The sequence below is a fragment of the Temnothorax curvispinosus genome, unplaced genomic scaffold (assembly GCF_003070985.1).
Source record: "Temnothorax curvispinosus isolate PA1 unplaced genomic scaffold, ASM307098v1 QBEX01010116.1, whole genome shotgun sequence".
NCBI classification, from domain to species: domain Eukaryota; kingdom Metazoa; phylum Arthropoda; class Insecta; order Hymenoptera; family Formicidae; genus Temnothorax; species Temnothorax curvispinosus.
The window spans coordinates 1-13,784 of record NW_020219896.1 but is presented as its reverse complement, the minus strand read 5'-3'; the positions used below and the strand labels follow the sequence as shown (position 1 = coordinate 13,784).

Genomic DNA, 13,784 nt, shown 5'->3' with positions numbered 1-13,784 from the left:
TTGTATTGCCTAACGAATGACGTCGACAATTATTCCACTGTCTCACATCTTACCTATTTGCACACATACACATTCTATCGGATGGTTGCCGTTGTTATATTAACACAGTAGAGAAAAAGATGTAACTAACCAGGGTGTGCCATTGTGTTCTCCTTCGTAGTATAGTTTTCATTCGATTCATTCATGGGAGCTTGAGCATTTTGCATTATACTAACCATACGTCACGCACATCAATATATTATTTGTACCCTTTCACATTCCATTATATTATCATAATATCAAGATACGTTAATGTTGTACAATATATTTAGTCTTAATCATCAATATAATAATATGTCATAGAATTTCATTATCATTGTATTATTCTAGCCATCATCCATTTATTGTCATTTCACGTCATAATAAATAATCATTTTTCAGTAAACTTCATGAAAAACAATGTCCTGAAGATAACATCGAAAGCGCTAATATTCTTAATGATTGATTAACTTCCATTATATTTTAGAAGAGAAAATCATTCGAATATTGAAAGTATTTCACGAAATAATTGTCGAGATAAAATTATTCGATAAAGCAATAAGCGGAGGAAAAAACTACAAATATTCACCAATTTATCGCGTATTAAAAACAGTCAATTTGCTACGATCTCAATTCGAATAAAATATATAACGTGTATCTATGATGTGTGGATAAGTAGAGAATGCATGCATTTCAAGTCTTCAGTGCTTTACGGTTTGTCATTAACCATTGTTGGTACAGCGAAGGGACCGGTCCAGGCTAGAGAGCTACGCGGAGGAGCCTTCATCTTTGCTCCCAAATCTGAATCTGGTAAACATCAGCCATCCCACATTACAGCATGTTACACTTGAAACCACTTGTAAACGAGTTTCATGCATATCGTTATACTTGTATCTACGTAAGGATAGTTTCACGTGTTATCAATCATAATACGAAGCATGTGATAGCTGTATATAATTATATTGATTAATTAATATTGTATTCTATGTATAATAGAAAAACGTAATCTTTCGAAGAGAAAGATTGTAATCCATACCATAATGACAAATCTGAATGACAAGAGTTTACTCTTCTCACTTCACTTGCCAACGATACTTTCAAGTGTAACAATGCTTTGCATGATCAGACGTGCTGTTCGTGTCATCATTTATGCAGCTCACGTCGAGGCTTTAAGTATTATTTCCACGTATGCCAAATAATCATTTAGATCTCATTGCCATTTTAATCACGATCGGACACTCTTTATCGATTGAGATAATAAATAATATAAATCTCTTTTATACAAGACATGTAACTTCATAATTGGACTCCTCACCGCGAAACGCCGCAAGGTGAAACACGTTGGATTGTGTTCGAACTAACATCCACATCCCGGTCATTTATTAATCCTATCTAGATCACTAGTCTACGTGTGACTTCTTTATTTAAAAAATGGTATTCTGTCAACGAATCATTCTTATGGCTAATGTATGAGTAATACTTTAGACACTGTAATATAAAGTATAATTGTAAATACTGATCCTCGCATGGGTTTCCCCGAGTGAATTAATGTTTGGCAATACTTGATCGCATTATGCTACTTCTTTCGACACGTGAGATATTTCCCCTTAAAAATTCTCTTACCCTAAACGGCCTAAACTATTCGAATATTAAAAGGCATATAACTAGCATGATATCGGTGTTTTATATTGGAAATTCTAGTTCCAGCATATTTTACTAGAGGCACATGTCAAAATATTCTTGAAAATCTGCCTATCCTTCATATCTGAATAAAATGTTATTTTTCTTGGATATATTTACTTATTATAATCTGCTTTAATGACAATTTTAATTAATTTCTTTCTTTTTTCCAATTCTGCAAAGAATGAATATCAGTTAAATAAGGAGTAAAATAAATTATTCATGAGTTAATTAATTAAACGATGTCTCATATCATTCGCTGAATTTGTAATTCTCCTAGAATTTCCAATATTCTCCTAATTTCTGGAGAACAAACATTCTTAAGCTTGTCGTCTCGTGACAAAGGTACGAGCAATAAAAGTGCTTGCTTCTGCCAGACGGTCGAAACATGCACGTTACGGTATTTGCCGGTTCTACGAAGTGACTTTTTTTCATTCCATCCCCAGCCAACGTCGTCGACTTTGAGTGGCCTGCGACGCTGCCGGGCCCTGTACGATTGCGAGGCCGACAACGAGGACGAGCTGTCGTTCCGCGAGGGTGAGGTCATCATCGTGACGAACGAGCAGACCGACGATGACAACTGGATGGAAGGTGCATTAGAACGGGCGCCGGAACGGCGGGGCATGTTTCCGATTAGTTTCGTACACATGCTACAGGATTAACATTCGGTAAGCCTGAACTCGTTGGCGAGCGTCACCAGCACTGCCAGTTCGATGAGCGTCGCCAGCCTCGGCCGTAGAAACTGGCTGAGGAAGCCGAAGGAGTGAAGCCATCTTTCCGTCGTCTCTTCAGAGTTGAAGCGGTCATAAGCGTCTGAAGGAAGAAACTTTGGATATTGACGAGCGCCGTTAAAGAGTTTAATCCGCATCTTGATTCTCTCATTTTTTTATGTTCCCTAGGAAAATCGATATTTGTAAGAAATTGGAATGAAAAGTGCATCAACATGGGCAATTTTGCACCTGCAAATGGAGTAAATACTTTAGAAAATCAAGTAGAATAGAGATATACATTTATTTTATTTTATTTTTTTCAAAAGCATGAGACAAGTTTATGTGTTTACTCTGAGATTAGATTCTTGTTTTTTATAAGGAGGAAAGTTCATTTATCTCTATATAAAATAATACAATTTTATATTATGTCAAAATATATAATTAGATATAAAAGGTGATACACATTGAAGTTCTATTGTTATTGGTATAAATTACATTACTATTCCTTTCATTCGGTAGTTTAATTACGTGTAAGTTTGACTTTTATCGTCCCGGAAGATCTCTACAATTCTGTAAACACTAAAAAGATTCTAAAATTTTTATCTACTCCGGTGCAGAGTTATTTCTGCTGATGCAATGGTATTCAATCCTACTTTACGGATGATTTTAAACCGATCAAATATCTTGTGATAAATTTTAATTCACTTTTTGTCGTCTTATAATGCAACATCAACGCGTACCAGAGAGTATTTATATTTCAGGAAAATTAGAAAGTAAATTACAATTTACTTTATTCATAAATTAATAGATACCTCGAAGATTTTGCACGGGCTGTAATCAATACGTACGCCATGGATTGTGTTAACTGCGTGATTATTGAAAAAGCCGAGTATTAGTGTCTTACGCCGGATGACAATCATATTGAAACTATCGAAGGTATGTGACTATTACAGTCGATAATGGAATACTCGGAATTTCGTCTCGTCATCCGGGCATGATTACGCAGATATGATTACGCAGCAGGGTTTATCTTTCCTCGAGAAGGTGACTCTCGGTTTTTGGAAACACGAGGGAGAAAAGAAACTGTACAAACGCCGCGATGTCGACATTCGCGGGTTTCCGGTGTTTGTCGAGGAATGTTGTATCTGAAGAGTTTATATGTAGAGAGATCTTATATGTATTCGTCTAATTCATATTATATACGGTACGCAATTGTTCGCATTGTAATCTAGTTGCAAGATAAAAATCCGGCTAACAAAGTATGACGTCGAGAATGACGTTGGCAAAAATATAGGTACGTCGCGCGTTGCAGCGGCTGACGTTAAGATCGGAATTGAGAACGCTTCTCGATATCGCGGAATCGCGACGCTAAAAAGAATGTGATATATATATTATATTTCAGAGTAGATTATTAGTTACTATGAAATAACGCATGTACGAACAAATTGTGAGACGAGTTACATTTTCCAAACCAAATGAATAACGTAGAGATAACGTAGATTTTATCCGATGCATTTCGGTTTACATGGAGAAACGCCCGAAAAAGAACACACACAAATAAGCATCTATCAACAGAGAAAACGTAATAAATATATAATGATAAATAACTATACGTAGCTTAAAAAATTATAAAAGAGACTCTTAAATGCGGATTAGAAGGATATGAGCTTTTGGTGATTGTACCAGTGTCTAGTGAAATCCTATATAACACACTCTGGCGATTGGAAGAGTGCTGGAAAGAGATACGCACGGTTTTGACGTCTCGCCGTTTGTACGTTCTATTGATCTGGCGCACACTTCTTTTTTCTGTACTGCCAATAACGGATCGATTTAACGTAGGGATAGATGAACTCGCGATACATAGAGCCGTATTTATATTCCGCATTTAGCGCGAAATAATGTCGATTCTAAGTCTAGGATTACTGTTAAACGCGATCTTCGTACGAGACAAATAAATCTCATAATCAAACGACCACGTTTGGCGTTAAATGTGAGAATGTACGAATGCGAACCGTAGCCTTTAGCAGAGCGGAGGAGAGACGATTAAATTTAGCGTAAGAGGAAATGTGGGGAGGTGAATTTTAGCGTCGAGCACGAGATGTTGTACGCCATACACCGATATTGCATGACAAGTATTATTAGCGTACTCGATTTAAGAAAGTCGTTATGTACGACTGTGTGTACATTTTTTTTCTTTCTGTAATGCCATACTACATATTAGTCGATCCTCAAATAGAATACGGGGCTCGAGACCGATTATTAGTCGCCAAGCGTGCTACGAAACATGATGAAAACGTGTAATGTGACGCGACAGGCGGAATTCTTCACGTCGCGTTGTATTAACAATATTCTATTTGCACGAGACCAAAGAGGATTTTGCGAAAGGAGAGAGCCGTCGAAAACGGAGCGTTTGCGGAGTCATTTTAGTCTATTGGCGTTTATCGGCAAAATCGTTTCCCGAACGGAACGGGGAAAGCTGTGCAGTGAAAGCGATATTATTAATAACGTAATTACATACCGCTGCCGATCGGTAAAATGACTCCACAAATCGCCACGATTCAGTAAACAGTTTAATCGACGTGTGTTCGTCGTGTAATATGATCGTTTCAATTGCACAGATCGTGTATCGACGGCTAGCACGAACGATTATTGAAACTGGACTGTTTTCCTTACGATTATTATAAAGCTTTGTACATAGACGAAAACTAAAGTATCCCGCTGCAAGCTATTAGCTGTGACACTATCTCCTAAATGTAATTGTTTCATTTAAGGATGCAACGCTTAACACATACTTCTTCATCCAAAAACGTTGCTACTAAGAGTTTCTAATATTTTTCGGTTTTATTCGTAGAAATAAAAGTATATCCGAATCCTTATTTATATATGTAGATGTGTGTGTATACATATGTTTCTATCTGAAGAGTGAACTGTTTAAATTTTATTTTTTTAATTTACTGCATTTTATTATTCTCGCGTTTAAAGAAAATAGATTTTCTTATCGACAGTTTAAAAAAAAATTAATCAACTCATAGTTCGCAGTCTATAGAATTCAGGAGAGAAAATGGGAAAGCTAAAGATGCCGTTACCGAAAACAATTTTTTCATAAAGATAGATTCACTTTTATGAAAAAATTGTTCTGCTTTAAAAAGAAAAGAATATATTACCTGTTATTGTCTAAAAATAATATAAAAACGATATAGATGGTATATTACAGAATTTTTAAATTCAAACTACTGGGTTGGGAATTTATAATAAAAATTCTTCAGCGAGGGCGCACTCTTAGCATTTTCTGTTCCCTCTTAATCATCCTCGAAAAATCTTTCTTCGACGATACTTACATAGCAGTAACATGCCCAGTCAAGTCGTTATCACGTTTAGGCAAGATAAGATTGTTGTCCTGGAAACCGTCAGTTTGATAGAAATTTCTATAGAAAAATCTTGAATATACAACTGATTAAAGAAAATAGTTTCGGTTCGATGCAATTCTGTTTTTAAGTCAAAGCGATAAAATAGGTAAGCTCGCCTAACGATACGTAGCGTTGTATTGAAGTTGTATCTCCTCTATAACTTCAATATGCAATATCTGTAATAAAGGAAAGCGTGATTAGCTAAACTATTTAACACTAAATTAAACAGTCTCTCACCTCATTCTACGTTGTCCTGGAATTCATGAATTTCATCGCAAACGCATCAACAGTGTCATGTTGATATACGTTCGTAACAGTAAAAACGTATCGTCGATCTATGTAAATACGTGTATAGACAAAGGTAGAATTTACGCGCCCGTGTTATGTGTATGCGTGATGAAGAGAGGAAGCGAGATATAAATCGATGTTTATATTATACCGAACATATATATTAAATTACGATTTAACTTTAAGTATGTGGATACTGTCTATTTAACTGTATGAATTAAGCGATGATTGATCCTTTGCATTTCAAACTCAAGAGTAGTCGTTAGGTAGGCCGTAAGTATTTATTATTATTTTGTAGCCACTTCGTATACTAGACGGAACGCGTGAGTGTATAGAAAACGAGGGGAGGTTCTTCAAATGTTTGGTACGAACAGCAAAGTGCTAATACGTTGTACTCTACCACCGTGATTAATTAAATTCTCTTTCTCTGTCTAGCTCTACATTACAGCTTGAGAGTCTGGATGAAAAATCTTCCATCAACATTTTCTAACATTAGCTACTTAATTCTCAATCAACACAAAAAGAGAGACGTCTAAAATTTCAGGAAGATCTTTAGATCGTTTCTGTTGTCTGATCCCTCATGCTGTACGAGTGATGTAGACAAAAAAATGGCAACGAGATTTTAATTTAATCAAGGCTGTCAGTGCAATTTAAAGGAAGTTAAATTCATGAGTGTATAATGGCCCCGTTTTATCAGGGAATTCAGCGCGAATCGTTTTGTAATCGTATCCGATATTTCAACAACCTTACATCGATTGTGAGAAGATATATAATATATTGCATCCCTGCGTGTGTACGTAGCCATTCCGTTAGAGATGGTGGGTGGGAAACGAAGAAACGATGACGACGCAAGTTGATCGAACAAAATCACACGATTCTAGATTCGGCGTACGCGTTTGTCGCCGGCACAGGTCTAAACATTTATATATTACACGGAACGATGACATTGTATCGACGTTTAATATTATCTTTCACCGTTAAAACTGTGCACAACGTTCCCGGATAGGAACGCGACTTCAGAAATGTAACAAAAGAAGAAAATAAATGCTGTTTAGAGAACTACAAAATCAATCACGGTTCTATTTCATTTTTATACCATCTCGTCTCATCTGAAAATCCTACCATCCGAATACGTAACAAATATTTAAGATAAGTAGATGAAATCACATTTTTAACTAGACATAGCTATGCAAAAAGTAATCGAATATCAATTTGTTTTAAATAAAAATTACTATCTGATTGAAATGTCTGATGGTGATACCTTTAAAAAATTGATACCGTGAAATATTAACGTTGTTTTGTTCTTTCATCAGAAAATTGTTTTTACAAGATATATAAGTTCAATTTCTTGTAATAAGATAATGGAATAAAAGATAAACGTTTCGGAATCGATTTCTCTTCGCAAACCGATTCTCTCCAATTTCTGTGTATGCAGGCTTAATATTAATAAATAATCGTAGTACGCGATGTATATGCGTATGAAAAATCTTTTATTGAAAAATGCTCTTTCACGCTACAACGTCAGTGTACCTCGTCTATTTAACTTTTTATAACAGTACAAAAATTGCATTTTTACAAGTTGCCCAGCTTACTTATGTGACTAAGGTATCCCCAGTTAGCAATCTGACGAAGGGTCTTATTACGACTTATCTAATATTATCCGGAGAAGCTGCGGCAAAACGTGAACACTAGTACTCCAGCGGGGGGGGTGCAAGACCCCGCGTACAAGAAAAAAGCGTCTCGCGGCGTGCTTTCCGGTCGCGCGACGCGCTTTCTTTAAAGTAAAATCAGTCGCTACGACGCGTCGGTCCTATATGCTTATCCACATCGGATCTAATTGCCATTTGCTATCTGGGTCTCGTCGTGAAAGTCCTCAGCCGGAAACTCGCATCGTCTTGTCCTCGAAATCGCAATCAAGGAAAATCATTCCGACAGTCTATTATGATTACTACTGTGATCATCAGTAGCGCAACTCTTAAACAGTTGATGGTCGCTGCAAGTATCCGGCCAAAGCACAACCCGCGAATTTTTTTACCCAAGTACATAATCTACTTTCGTTCTATCCTGAACTTGAGGTCAACGAGCGGATAACAGAACGCGGCGAGCGTGGTATACATTTTACCGCTATCCAAATTAAATGGATAGCCAGAGAACCCGATATGAATGTAACGAGTCAAGCAAATAAAATGTGCACACGCGTATGTGCAGATAACCGCGAGGTGGAAAATCGCAAGGAGTTAAACGTAAATCATTAGTATTTACATACCAATAGAATTGATATCGCAATGAGACGCGAACTGAATTGCTCTATTAATATGCAAGTACAGGCTATGAAATGGAAAAATTTCGCGTTACCTTTTCGTGACCGTCGTGACCTACTATTTCGGTAACTGTTTCAGATTTTTGCATTTTCTTTTATAACTACAAAATGCAATAAGTGCATTTTACATTTATTATTAACATCTATCTTATATCGAGAGAGAGACGCTTCCTTCGTGATTACTCGAAGTGCTTGCTTCCTATACATAGGATACATATTAATCCCCTTGTGATTCTCCACTTTGCGATCAAACGTTTCAGTCGAGCATCTCGTCGATTTGTTTATCCGCTCGTTTACACTCGTTCGCGCGCATCGTCGGCCCACGCGCCTTCGAAAATCACGTAACAGACCGCCGCCGACAGTTAATTTTGAGCAAGACAGGCGTCCATCGATCCTGACAGAGATTGTTCGAGTTACTAAGTACATATGTTTTTACGCTATTCCGTAAAGCTTACCACAAACAACAACGACGCTAGATTAATGATCGATTCGGCAGAAAATTAACGTAGCGGCGGCTTCGATCCTCGGCAGGATTGATTACTTTTTTTTCTTTTTCCCCTGCTTTCTCTTTTTTTTTCCTTTTAACTTTGATCGCTTTACGTATATGCGGATAAAATCTCTTTGCATCCTTCATCATAGTTTCAGGTCCTGCCTTTGTCAGTTGGAGATTAGATGCTGCGCTTCAATTAGATGAAATATATAAGTAGTAATTCTACGCTGAATGAAATTCCTGATGTCGCTTAGGAGCAGTCTTTGAGCTTTTTCACATGCATTCTCGCTCGGATCGCTTCACTTATTGCGTGTATAACGTGGCGAGTATGAACATATGTATGTGGTTTGTGTACGCGCGTGTACATGTCCTATGTGTACGTGTGTAAGATGTGTGTGTAAGATTATATGTGTCTTCTATCTCTCTTTCTCGAGTGTACCCCTATATAATTCTGGTATAATGCGTGTATGTAGATTTAATGTACAATTAATTAACTATACAGGTTAACTGGTAGAAATTAGAAACGTATCGTTTGACTAGCTTTTGATCATCTCTCTTGGAATTCGTGGAGTTTCATCCTTCGCAATATATATGTATATAACCGATCGGATACAGTTTTGGTGCTGCTATTGCCGCTGATCGAGTAAAAGATATCACGCGTGTGTGAAACGAAATAATGATTAAGTATGGTCTCATTCCCTTCAGTGTGTACGATTATTATTAAATATAGACAGTTCTTAGCTTTTACTTAGCAGGATACTCCTGGATTCGAGAAATCACCGCGCGATCTTACACGTATTACCCTCTAGCAGAATATAATTGTTACAATAATCACTAATCTTATAATATATACTAATTAACTAATTTCATCTTCCTCAACCTCGGTACTCTCCCGCTCATTTTTTCTTTTTAATCTCTTTCGCTCTTACTTTCTCTCGCGCGCTCGCTAATTCTTAATTATTTTGACAAGTTTTTCCTTCTTCGCAGTCTTCTCCAATTATTCTATTCACGCACGCACGAAGTCCGCGCGAACGGAAGGGATAGTGAAGCATCCAGATAATCTAAATCGACGGACCGTGGCGCGTGAATTATTCAGTCTTTCGTTATATATATTTTTTTTCCTTACTCCACGTTACTCGGTTATTATTCACTAGCGTTATGCGATTTTAATAAATTTAATTTTCTGCTTGCACGAAAAAATATTATGCTACATTACTCGCGACGCTACTTTAACACATGCTAAATAGATTAGATACGATGTATGCTTATAATTTAAAGCCACAGATTTCGATGTCGCGCCATAACGTGTAGCGCCAGTCTACCTCCCTCGAATTTCGCTGCTACTTTATAATATCAAATTTCTATACCTCATACGTTTGCTCGTCCATCTTCACGTAAGGCCCTTAATATCCATTATTGTATATTTACTCGCGTTTTCAGCTTATTATCTTATAAAAACAAGAAAAAAAGGAAAAAAAATGGGATGAAATCCGTCAACCAAATCGAAAAATCACGAGATCTGTGCGTAAACTACAAAGCATACACGCCGCTATACGTGCTTCTCGGGTACAGTTGAGATTAAGTTTTAAAGATATTAACTTATGCGACAAAGCGGCAACCCTTTAAGTATGCTCATTCTCTAGACGGAGTATAGTAGTAAAGAGCGACAGTAACAATAATGAGAGCGATAGTAGTGATGATAGTGGAAATAGTAGTAATAGTGATAGAGTAGTAGTGGTAGTAGTAATAATAGTAGTAGCGATAATAGTAGTAGGAGCAATAGTAGCGCTAGTAGTAATGTTGATAGTAATAGTAGTAAAAATATAATATTAATAATAATATAGTAATAATAATAAAAAGAAGTAAAATCAGTCCAGTTATTAAAAAAGTGACAATTACGTTACTATAACGTCTCCGCAGCGCTTAAAATCAGACGAATTCCATTTCGTAAAATGGATAACACAAAAAATAATATTGCAGAACATCGCGTGGTGATGTAATGTCATTTTTCCATCTTTCTTTCCCCGTATTTTATATGATCTAAAATTCCTTTCTCTCTTTCTGTCTCATAAAATTCTATCATATACGCGTGTGTGTATATATATACTTCTTCTTATATAATATCTTTATATATACGGTTGCAGCAAACAATCGAGGAAAGAATCTATCTTTCTAATAGCATTTGGCTTGCTAAATTCTGTCAATTAAATAATACAATTGCATCGGACATAATAAAAAATAATATGTATGTAATGTGTATTCGTGTGTGTAAGTGTCGTTTGATCTTCAAAGAAAAACTTATCTATCTCTCAGCAATGTCGCACATGTCGGACATTTCTTTTTCTTCATTTGGTAGAGATATTAAAGCATAAGTGTGTGTATACGCAGGTATTTGCACACAAAAAAAAAGTATGCGTCGTCCCCATTGCAGTATCACTTTTAAACGATGACTCAAACATGCTGTTTGCCAAAACACGAGCGAGCGCGAGATAGAGATGACTCGCGCCTTGGCGAACAAAACTTCCCTCGTTTTCGAGGTCAAAAATCCAAAAAGGATTGTTGAAAACGGGACTTACGATAAATCCCAGAACGCGTGTATGGAAGATTAGGCCTCGCCGAACCCACCGATCGCTTGCTCGGTCATTCTCAAGCAGAGAGACTGCAATCGAATATCAATTTCCGGTTCCGTCGTCTCATTCACTCCGTTGGCAGAATGTTCCACAAAATGATCACGCGGCGCGCTACTTACATGTTGCAATGATTTCTGTAATTGCTGCAAGATAAAAATCGAAGTAATTGTATTAATAAACGGAATATATTGTCGGTCTTCAAGATTATAAAAAGTAAATTCTTCATTACCTGCATGCTGGTCTCTTGTAAACTCGATCTCTTCTCGGTCGTATGTATCGCACGCAAATTACTCATATTCATGTTATTCATATTCTGATTCTGATTATTTTGCAAATACGGTGTAGATATACTATTTCTATGCGAAGCAATCATAAACTGATTGTGTGTGTGGGTACTGTGAATGTGATTCAAATTCAAACTTGGCTTCCTGTGCTGCTGCGGATTCCCATATCTCCTATTGTTATATCCGTAGTTATGCTGCCACCTAAAATTTCACATGTACGTGTTATCATGTCGAAAGTAACCGCACATTTACGCGACATGTCAATTTACTTGTATTTCTAAAAAAATATTTTTTATCGAGAACGTATGTCTTAGCTTACTTTTGAGTCGGTCGCGGATTGCCAAGTCTACTACGCCACTGCTGCACTTTCTCCTTCTGATTCGGGGTGAAACAGTCGTGCTGCAATACCTTTTCCAAAATGTTGACGTACGCGCACAAAATACCGTCCTCGACGCTTTCCAAAGCCAATCTACTGCACACTAAGAGAAAAAATCGAGATAACAAAATCTTTCACTCATTCTAAACGAAATTTTAATAATAAAATTAGAACTCGGTTTGTACATACGTTTGCCAAGCACTTTCGTAAACTGCGCAGGGATATCTTGTGGATCGCTCTCTTGACTCGGCTTCATAGGAGTGGTCAGAATCGTCTTAAGTTCTTCCATTGTATTAATGATTAGTGATGGACCCTGTGAGAATGAAGTGTTTTGCATGCCGTCGCGGGCACTAGGCTGCACTAGACCCTTTTCCAGATTTAAAAGTGTGTTGTATCGCTGTTGCAGTTTAGCGATAGAGAGAGCCAGCTTGTGTCTAGCACCTTTCGTAACACCTTGCTCGGCTAATTGATCCTCCGTTAATTGCAGCATATCCTCATAACTCATGGTAGCGAACAAATAACTGTATTTATGAAGTCGTAATGTTTTAAGCCATAATTGTACGTCTAAAAAGAATAAATACAATTAGATTATAATTAGATATCGATGTTCTTATCCATGAAGAAGAAAGTATAAGTGGTCAGAAATGACTCCGAAAGAAAGAGATAATTAAAACTCTATAGTTTAAAGAAAAATTTATATAAAATACAAAGATACTTGAAAACATCATAAAAAATGTAACTTCTTCCAGTCATTTTATATGCTATTGATCAAATAACATAAAAATTTACCGCATTAATTTATCGCATCAATTTACCTCTCATGCCACTCGCGAGCGAACGATTCGAAGCGTCATCCAAACGACCTTCGCTACCGCTACTCGCACAGGAACTCTGCGGGCTCAGTGGACCCAAACCAATAATATTGCCTATGTGAACATAAGTCATTTAAAGAAATGTACGAATACAATATAAATTCATCTATATATGAAATATATTTGGAAATTACTGGCGTGATCTCCAGAGACACTAAAGCTGCGCGGCTTGTGCCTGGAAGCGTTCGTGTTATTGGTTCGGTCGACAATTTCGAGATGATGTGGCGGCGCTACCGGTGGTGTTAAGCTATTGGAACGACGTTGACGGTTAACTGATGTGGGAAAATGTAAATTAAACGTGCCGCCCGGTTGCGTGTTAAACAGATTTGACTGATCATGTTTGGAATTCCTCTGCCATGGACTTTCCCATCTTATAACATAGAAAAAAACCCGAATTTAAGAAGATATTACAGATAAAAGAATATCATGATTATGATGTCACATTATTTCAGTTACATGAAATATTATGATTATCGGACTACATTATAACACAGTTTAATTCACCTCATTGGAGTATTTGGATAATCTTCGAAACTAGAAACGGGTGGTGTACTGCTAATACGCTCTTCCAGATCTTTGAGCCATTGAGTTAAAAGACGTCTATCTTGATTAGTTATGGCTGGATGTATCAAAGTGTAGCTCAAAAGCTGCTGCGTCTTTTCTGTATATTGTCCCGTGCTCACGCAGTGGTTCACTATATCCGGTATAG

General features: G+C 36.9%; 2 protein-coding genes across 6 annotated transcripts in view; one reads left to right on the top strand and one right to left on the bottom strand.

Moving 5' to 3' along the window:
• LOC112459742 (arfGAP with SH3 domain, ANK repeat and PH domain-containing protein) overlaps window positions 1-5,306 on the top strand; it is a 46,215-nt gene extending 40,909 nt beyond the window's left edge. For 4 of the 5 annotated variants that reach the window (XM_025024023.1, XM_025024020.1, XM_025024022.1 and 1 more), the window contains 2 exons: window positions 760-828; window positions 2,145-5,306. In XM_025024023.1, the coding sequence (XP_024879791.1) occupies window positions 760-828; window positions 2,145-2,360 (285 nt within the window). In that variant the 3' untranslated portion in view covers window positions 2,361-5,306. The remainder of the gene's footprint in view (window positions 1-759; window positions 829-2,144) is intronic. The other variant, XM_025024021.1, reaches the window with a different exon arrangement.
• A 5,849-nt stretch (window positions 5,307-11,155) lies between these two features.
• On the bottom strand, window positions 11,156-13,781 carry LOC112459741 (protein Smaug; the record flags this gene model as incomplete). Its single annotated transcript, XM_025024018.1, has 7 exons — window positions 11,156-11,686; window positions 11,773-12,028; window positions 12,147-12,306; window positions 12,393-12,767; window positions 13,019-13,129; window positions 13,210-13,445; window positions 13,580-13,781. Coding segments are annotated over 7 exons (1,508 nt in total), but the record flags the coding sequence as incomplete, so codon positions are not given.
• Between the last annotated feature and the right edge of the window lie 3 nt (window positions 13,782-13,784).